A 9,717-nucleotide genomic window follows, 5' to 3' on the forward strand; every position below is an offset into this window, starting at 1 on the left:
TTTCGGGGTTGATACCCACATAACAACAGTGCAGACGAGACCGTATTTTGACTTTTCTGCAAATTTGTGTCAAGAAATGACAAAATCTAAAAAATCCCAATGAAAGCAGTTTAGATGAAACTGCTTCATTTTAGATGCCTTCATTCTAGTAACTTGCAATTTGACAACAAATTGATCCGATTAGTAAAAAAACGTGCACCAGGCGAAATTTGAATTATCGCATTGGTTTTGCATATTTTGTTTTTTGCTTCAAAACCATTCTACATTCTACAACATCTTATCAATATGACAAACATTGACTTGGTTAAAATTTTCCTGAGAAAACTAGTTCAGTACCTAACTGACGACAACTCGAGATGCCAATGCTGAAATGAAGATATTTTAAACAACAAATTGTTATCTGCCAAAAAACTTCAAAAATTTATGCGTTCTGTTTTTGTAATAATTTTTGTTCAGCCTTACATTCAATTAAAAAATGCAGCTGAGAAGCTGGCAATTCTCTGTTTATTTTGCGCAAGCTTCAAATTCCACTTTTTCTTCTAAATGGTTTGTTGATGCTATCAAATACGCATTTGGCCTTTAACTCAAACTCTTTGTTAAAACATTTCATCGAAAAAACTGCTTCGTTCGAGTTTTCAATTCGAATGATCTTAAAATTCTTTAATATGAGGGGAAAAAATTGAAATGAGAAAGAAAACAATTTTTCTGCAAATAGCCCTAACCAAACACTCGTAATAAAATCCTAGTTCCCCACAATGCTAATTTGTCCATTTGTCCATTAATTTCTATTAAAAAATGTTCGATTCAAGGACTTCTGACAACTAAGACAGTTACGAAATAGGAAGCAACTACACATGTCGCCACAATCAGATATAAACAGAAACATATTCTGTCAGCCAAAACAGAGCACTTCATCCAAACTGGAGCTAAATTATCCTTTTCGGCGATTTTCACCGGAACTTCGCCCATCAAATTTCGAATTCGTCTCTCCTGTAAAGTTTCACAGCTGTCTTCGATTTCCGAATCAAGCGATACGACTTGAGTCGAGCTGCTGTCGGGTTCCCGAGATCGACTCGTGGTTTCGGCTTCGGTGTTTTCGTTTTCGTTCGCCATTATTGAGTAATTTGCCGAAGCTTTCACCGCTTTTGTTCGGATAGTGGCTTCTGATGGGTGTAAAGGTACAATGAAAAAGAACGACAAGTGTTCGTCCTGCAGCACTTTGTAAAGCCACTCGGGGACTTTTCTACCGTTGTTTCCAATGAAGTAGATGTTATAAACTAAATTCAAACTTTTGGGTTAGAATTTAACAAAACATGAACTAATCATTCAGGGAAAAAATCAAAGCATACGCGCTGTTCGGTTCTTTGCAAAGAACCTCTGTTGTGCCCCTGCTTGTGAGCTATACATGCATTCTTTTTGGCTGTTTTTCTGGATTGGGTAATGCTGCCTCACCCTCAAGAAACGAGCACGGATCATGGTGGGCCTCGAACATCCGACTTTTCGATTGAGAGGCATAGACGTAATACTTCACCATCAATTTTTTTGGTATAAAAATAAAAAAAGGACGGCGAAAGAGCTAAGTTTAATAAAAAATACACTAAAGAAAGAACCATGACAACAACCTTAAGTCTGAAGACGATAAAGGATGAAAATTCAACTAACTCTTCCCCTTTCCTTACTCAAAAAATACCTAGTCCGCTTAGCTTTTATCTAAGTACTTTAAATCAGGGGCGGATCTAGGATTTTCTCGAGGGGGGGGGGGCGGATTTTCAAAAAGTTTTCCAAAATTTTGACGACTTTTTTTAGGTCGACCAAATTGATTTTTCGAGCTCTACCAAAGCACTTTTTTGCCCCTATTTTGGCAAAATTTTCTGCACCGCAGGCAAATTTTTGAAAAACAATCAAAAAAGCCGTTTTTGGGCACTTTTTGAAAAATTTTGACAAAAAAATCGCGTTTTTTTGGGCGCGCGCTCCCCCTCAAAGTTAGTATATATTGGCGCCAAAGGCGCCTTTAGAAAAATTTTAGGGTCGGTCGGCCAAAAATGGATTTCTGAAAAAGTATCAAAGGGGGGACCCTTTGGGTCGGCAGGGGTTCGAATCCATGAGGGGGGACGTCCGCCCCCCCCCCTAAATCCGCCCCTGCTTCAAATAGCTAAGTTTGATACTCACTGAAAATAGTCGCAATCAGCGAACTCGCCATGTGAATAATCATGACAGCCATGTAGTTTCCGAACACGGGAAAATGTTCCGAACTCCTCGGTAGATTATTTGCAACCTCGGTGCCCAAAGTCAACACCTGGGCCAACAAATTAGCGGAAGCGAAGGTTATTTTTTCGCCTGATTGAACTGGTAATATGAAAACAAAAGTTGACAGAATGTAGACTCCGAAACTGCAAAGGGATCAAGATAAAATCATCTCTCGATTCCATTTTTGAGCATTTTTTTGGGGAGGCGGGTGGCTAATTGCCTTCTGCTTTTGCTTTTAAATCTGAGCCAAATGTACTTTAGAATTTGGCAATTTTCAACTTAATCAGGTGTCTAAATCTGTAAAAACAATTATCCTGTTCAGGATAGGAAACTAAAAATCAAAGACAAATCTTCAAAATGAGGATCTTTGCTTGAACTTAATTTAAAAAGGGAGGATGTTAAATTGATCCCTGGGAAAGACTAGAATTGAGAGGAAGAAGGCAGGGTCTCGTTTCAGTTTGAGGTCCACTCGAATTAGGTCATAGTATGGCTCGTCTGTTCTGGGGTCCCTGTATGTCTTGATGTGGTACTCGACTGGTCTGCGCACTTGCCATTGGGGGTTCTCGTTCAAGTGTGAAAGGGACAACTCGCCCAAAACAGGGTCCGATGAGTCAATGGCTATAAGAATTACAGTATTTTTTAGACATCTCGAATTAAAAACTATAATTAGAGAAAACGACCCCTTCTTTAGATCATCGGCGATTTTTTCTCAGGGTTTTGAAAAATTCTTCAACCTTCTTTTTAGGTCAGCCATACCATTTTGAGCATCGTTTTTTGAGCTTCGTCGTAATTGCTAACTAACCAAAATTGGCAACGTTTTTTTTCCGCGTAGGTAGTTTTTTTTGGAAGAATGAGGTTTTTCAGCAAATTGTGACCACAAATTGTGGTTCTAGCGGGCGCTTCCATCAAAAAACTATTATATTTTAGCGCCCAAGGTGCCTTTAAAAACATTTTTGGGTTGTTTTTCCCACAAGTCACCCTGGATTTCTCACAAGCATGTAAATTTCAAATGTTTGTATCTTCCAAATTCAATTCTTTTCGGCTGAGTGAACTTGTAATACGTACCAACAGTGAACTGGTTGCCGTTGCTTCCCCACGAGGAGATGTACATCGGGCAGTTCTGTTCGTCGAATGGGAACAGAGCATACTCCATTTTGCATGAATAAGTGAAAATGGTCAGAGTGTGTGTTGTGACTATTCTGCCATCTGAGAAGACTATCTGGTTGCCATTTGTGGAGTAGACATCCTCAATTACCCCCTCGTTCATCAAAAAATTGAGAGAGAAAAAAATGATGTTTTGCTCTGTTACTTTTAAAAATACGTCAATTTTGAACAGCAAAACTTTTATTGTGACACATTGCTGCAATTATTACTTAAAATAATCAGGCCAGGCCCCACGGATCAAAATATTGTTTTCATGATATGACCCAGGCTAAAAATAAAACCGGCTAATAAAAAAAATAACGGAAAAAAAATAAATTTAAGCTTAAACAAGACTGATTGAATCGCAGGGCAAAGCCCTTTAATTGGTCTGGAATAGTTTTTGGTAAAAGAAAATATTGGAAAACTCTAAACTCAGGACAATATCGAAGATCAAGTTTTAAAATATTAGTCGTACGATTAGCGTCTGTTTACAGCCTCAATTTAATTTGCAACGATTTTGTTGTGCGCGATAATTCACCGCGCACAAATAATTCATGTTACGCTTTCAGCATTATGAGTAAAAACTTCAAAACGCGCATACGTTAGTCCAGAGCATGACCAAATTTGTTAATTTAAAACTCTGCAAAAAACGATCAGAGGTAAAATATCATTTTACTTTTTGATTCAAGGAGTCGATATCTTCAATTGGGCATGAGCATATAAGAATAACGTTTAGCAACCGGAAAATAACCGTTCCCGTTTAGCACATGATATTCTTGTTTTTAATGTAAACCTATTATTTGCTGGAAATTTTTTATTAGCTGGTTGTTTATATTCCGATTATATGTTCCGACTTTTGAAGAAAAAGAAAAAAAAAGTGCTCGGGGTGGTTTAATTCCCCAGCCAAATTTCGACTTTTTAACAAGCGCTTTTTCACGTAAACTTTTTGTATCAGCCGGAAAGTATTTTTCCCTGAGCTCAAATTAAAAAAAATATTTAGTAAAAGTATTTTTCATAAAGTTAAGGGGGTTTACAGATTGTCAATTTGGCCAAAATGGGATAATTAACGTGCATATATTTTATGCTTTTAATCCGTCTTAGAAACTGTTCTAAATTGAATTGAGGCATGCTTTATTGATCTATTTAATACTTACCCTCACGGTGAATGTATTACTTTAAGCTTTACATAGAAAAAATCTAGAGTGTAGTTTTTCAAAAAAAAAACCTAAAAGGTAGTATTTAAAAAAAATCGAAGATATCATCATTTTTTTCGAACGCGAACACTACACCATAGACTTCAAAGGGCAGTCAGAACATTTAGGGCTTCGCCTTAATACGAGAATTCTTGATTTTTTTTGGCTGTACTTCTAGCATGACAACAAAATTTCGATTTGCTTGTTTAATTTTTTGTTATGGTTGCAGCAATGCCTTACAACACAAATTGTGCTGTCCAAAAAACGAAATTTAAAAGACCGAAACGCAAAAAAAATGTGCAGATTTTTTATCTGTAATATTACTTGTGTCCAAGCGATTGCTTCATTTTTTAGCAAACAATTAATTTTGCTAACCTAAAATAAAAACTCTTGCTAAATAATTTCAATTAAAACCTGAAAAAACCATTAGGCCAGAGTATCATAAAAGATCAAAAACTTGTTTAAAATATAAAAACATAAATATGAGTATGTTTGTTATAATAATTTTAAAATCTGCTCACAGAATTTATGCATTATCAGTTACGCCTTCCTTGTATCAGCTCCTTCTGTTTTTTGAAAATTTGTGAAGATTATTTTGTCATACCTTAGGATAGATTCGATTAAATTTAGTAAATTGAAAATTGATTCATTTCGAATACTATGCCTAAGCAGTGATTTCAAAATCCAGTTGTTTAAAAACCTTTTTGTTAATATTTTTCTTTCTTCTGAATTTGTAAGCTCTGTTAAAAGATTCTCAATTTTGCTTTTTTCTTGCCTTTTCAATTATTTTCTTTTTTCTGTATCTGTTTAACAATCTACCCTTTTTGCAAGGTAGATAAAATCGGAGATTTTTTGACCAATCAGAATGCATCAAATGCAACAGAAAACTCTAGTGCTAAATAATTTTTATATTAACAGGGTGGAGATTTTTTGTAGATACCATATTTTTGCTCATATTGTCCTTATTTCTGCTAGGACTTATTGCAAGTATGTAGTTAGTAATGCACCAGATCGAATTAAAATGCTCAAAAATGTACTATGATACTCAAAAGCGGATTTGAAGGGGGGAGGAACTTCTCCCCTTCTCAGAAATTTCACTCCCTGACTACCCGAAGGGTCCCTTTTTTGGTACTATTTTTAGACCCCCATTTTTGGTTGGCTGACCCAAAAAAAATTCCAAAGGCGCCTTTAGCGCCAGTATATGATTTTTCTGAGGTTGGAGCGCTCACAAAAAAAACCGCAATTATTTGTCAAAATTATTCAAAAAGGGCCTAAAACGCCGAAAAAACGCAGGCGGTGCAAAAAAATTGACTAAAACAAGTTTTATAATGCTGTAGGAGAACTCGGAAAATCAATCTTGTGAACGTGAAGTATACTTTTCCCATAATCAACTTTTTTACAAGTTTATTACTTGCATTATTATTCTACGTTAACAATTTTGCTATTCAATCACACTTGGCGTAGAGATTTTGCTGTCGCTTCTGTTCCTTTAGGTCCGGGGATCGCTTCCCGGCTGGACTTTGTTTTTTTTTCAGCTTAAGAGCGATTTAATTTTTGTTCGGTAAACATTGATTTGTCGGACATATTTTTTGAGCTTAGTTGCCACGGCGCGGATTTTAATTGTTCTGAAAGCACTTCTCCTTGTAACTGCTAGTGCAAGTGTTGTTCATTTTTGGGTTATGGGGTACTGAAATTGGAAAAACAAAGTGTAAATTTTTTTGGCTCATCTGGTGTCTGCTCAAAGATTGTCTCATCACGGAATTTTTCTTGTTTTTTTTTCTGGCCTTTTGAAATAATAATTTTTTTTCAGAAGTTTATTATAATTTTTACAAGGTAGGCTAAATCAGTGATCTTTCGACCAACCACAATTGCAACAAATGCAGCAGAAAACTCTAGTAATAATTACTGTTTATTTTTACAGGGCTGCAGGTTTTTATTAGATACCATAAGGGTTTCTATGTGGATCTTTATGTCTGCTGGGATTTATTTGCATATATGTAGTTAGTAACGCACTAGATCAAGTTAAACTGCTCAAAAACATACTATGATATCAGTAGCTGATTTAGGGGGTGATGGGAGGGATTTTTTATTGTATTTTAAGAATAGCATTTCTGACATAATACGTAAAAAGTAAAGGTGTTACACATACCTAGTTCCGGACTCCAAAAAGTGTTTGCTTCGAAAGTCATTTTGTTCACGCCGTTAAAATCATTCGGATTCCAGGCAGCTGAGGTGACATAATAATAGTACGAGAAAAAATACTTGACAGTCAGTTGCTCCAAGTTTTCGTTGACATTCACGACTTGGTACAAATCTAGTTCGGGAAAAACCGAATTGTTCAGCATATCTTGGTGTGGAGAATGCACTGTAAGAGTTGACTTGAGAAAGTTTACTAATTTTTCTTCTTGATTTTGAGATGCGAACTTTGATCGTACCAATTCGAGATCAATGATTAGCAAAAAAATAAAGCAGAAAAATAAAGCAGTTTCTGACAAAAGCATACTTGAAAATATTAGCTTAAGCTGAAAGTTGGTTTGTAATTTACGAATTATAAAAAAAATGTTACAGGAAAAAGATCAATCTAACGCAAGACCGGCTAAGCGATTAAAACTTCCAACAAGTCTACTTTTCCGCTCAAATCTAGAATGAATAGCAGACAAATTATGGCGCTACCAACGGAAGCAGATGTGTAGCTTTGAATGACATGGCAGTCGATGAACTGGAACGAATCTGTGGATGCTCATTTAGAGAATTTTTTGATCGATTTTTGCTTCAATTATTTTTTGTATAGAGATGGTGGACTGACTTGATGCAGAATGGCAAAAGGGAAATGTTAAACACTGTTTTAAAGTCAGTTGAGTGAAAGTTAAAAGCCATTAACTGTCGGCATTTTATGTCGAATGATCTTACTGCAATTTTATTTTACGTTTTTGTCAAAACATAGCCGATAGAATTAGAAGCAAAAACTTTGAGTTCGTTTATGGAGTTCACAAATTATTAAAGTCTCATTGAGCAAAAGCTGCTTTCTAAAATTTTGTTTTCAAGATTTGGCTCTAGTACTGTTTACAAAACAATTTTATTCATTATTACAACAAATTTGAAATTCTTTTATTTATAAACATATTTATAAACATAGCAGGTCTTCGCATATCACGGCAAAGCCCTGATAGATCCAACTACCCTCTTACTCGATTGGAATGCTTTGTAAAAGCTTAATTTTTCTTAAAAAAACATATAGTTTTGCAGAACTCGTATGCATATGGTTTTTTTTAATCAGAAATCAGCTATTTCATTCAAAGAATGCAAAGTTTTATAGTTTCTCTATTTTAACCAATGAACACAAAATGCAAAGTGAAAACAAAATTTATCAAAAGCGTTCCTAATGTCTGAAATGGAGTTGTGTTAGATTTTAAAGCTAACTTTCTACAAAAAAAACTATAAAAGGATTAAAGTGATGACGATGATTGAGATCGTATTAGTTTATCGTTGTATCGGAACAGTAGCAGTTCAATTATTTTGTAAAAAAGATGGAAAGAAGATTGCAAAATGGAGAAAAGATTTCTAACAAGATTTGACCAACAAACCAATAAAAAGTTTATAAAACCAAAATTTCAAGATAAAAAAAAGTTCGTTTAATGTTTTGAGATGGATTATTTTACAGATTCTCGATTAGTAAGAAGATCTTTTTATCTTCATCCAAGCTTCAAAGAATTCCTCTTGTATATGCTACTATTTACTAGATGGAAAAGGACAAGTGTGTGTATCTTGGGATTTTTTTCAATGAGTCAGAACAAATCAGAAAAAAATTGATTGAAATTTCAAAATTTGTTCTGAGTATCGAGAGTGTAATATCGAATTTTTTTGTTCAAAACTCACTTACTATATAGTGATTAAAAGTTTGATTACTTGTCGGGTTTTTTTTGATATATATTTTTTTCAAATAGTATCTAATCTGATTTGAAAAGCGTTGAACAACGCTAACTGTGATTATTTTTTTTTCTGATTGGCTAATATCGAGTTTTAAAAATATAACCGGCGAGTAAAGCTTGATTCATACTGTTTGATATAAAATATATGAGTTTTTTGTTGAAACATGAGCAAGATGCTCATTGGTAAACATCAGATTGGATAAACACTACTTTGTGAAAAAAACTCACTTCTGGTGTGTTGAAATTATAATTTTTGAAAAACCATTATAAGTTCAAACTCGATTTATACTGGTCGAGATAAAACTGATAAAAATTGCGTACAAGTTAAGCTTAGTTCTAATCGGTTGATAACAAAATGTTTTAAAACTCGATTTCGATTAAAACTCCATTTTGATTGGTTGATATTATAATTGTTAAAAACACTATTTCAAGAGAAAATTCGATTCTGATTGATTCTTGTTTTTGATTCATTTCTCTCTTAGCTTTTTCAAAATTATTTCACTTCCTTCTGATTTATTTTTACTTTAAAAATAGTTGGTTAAGACAGCTGCTTTCGATGCTTTCAAACACAAAAAAACACAAGACAAAAAGCATCATGTCAAAATGCATCAAGACATCGCAAAACGGTAGAAACTTTGAAATGACCTAATTGTAATTTTCAGAAACGCAGACCTGACAGGATGTTATGGAAGATGATCAAATGCACGCTGAGTAGCTTTCAAACAAAAATTGCACGCTCCAACAAAAATAGGTTTAAAAAATACTAACAACACGAAAATAACAGGATCAAGAGGCATAAAACTTTTTTCCGAAGTTGTATGTCTTTTCCTAATAAAGACAATTTTTGGTGCTAAATTTGCTTTGAATTAGTTAGGGATTGTTTATTTGATACAGTTTTCTATATAAAAACCCTTTTTTGCTTGCATTTTCATTCTAAGCGGATTCATTTGGAAGATAATAGAAAAAGCAGAAACCAAGCTAGATAAAATTGGAAGTGAACGAAAATTTTCTTAAATTCTAATTCAATTGAGTTTATTAGAATAATGAGGGAGCTTGAGCAAACAGATTAATAGATGGAGTCAAATTCAAAAATCTACTTTCAAGACTACAATTCCAACAAAAAAGTTTTTCAAAAAACATAATTTCTGTTTGTGAAGGATTTCAGAGGAACGTTGAAGAAACAAAAACAAATTATTTCACTGCTT

General features: G+C 34.3%; 1 protein-coding gene across 1 annotated transcript; it reads right to left on the reverse strand.

The window, feature by feature from the left end:
• Window positions 1-622: 622 nt before the first annotated feature.
• On the reverse strand, window positions 623-7,210 carry LOC134846156 (acetylcholine receptor subunit alpha-like). Its single transcript, XM_063863394.1, has 5 exons — window positions 6,733-7,210; window positions 3,313-3,513; window positions 2,658-2,865; window positions 2,170-2,390; window positions 623-1,277 (listed from the first exon to the last, which is right to left on the reverse strand). Exons 1-5 carry the CDS (start codon window positions 7,082-7,084, stop codon window positions 805-807), a joined length of 1,455 nt encoding a protein of 484 aa, XP_063719464.1. The 5' UTR covers window positions 7,085-7,210; the 3' UTR covers window positions 623-804.
• Between the last annotated feature and the right edge of the window lie 2,507 nt (window positions 7,211-9,717).

This window comes from Symsagittifera roscoffensis, chromosome 5 (assembly GCF_963678635.1).
Source record: "Symsagittifera roscoffensis chromosome 5, txSymRosc1.1, whole genome shotgun sequence".
In the NCBI taxonomy this organism is placed as follows: Eukaryota; Metazoa; Xenacoelomorpha; order Acoela; family Convolutidae; genus Symsagittifera; species Symsagittifera roscoffensis.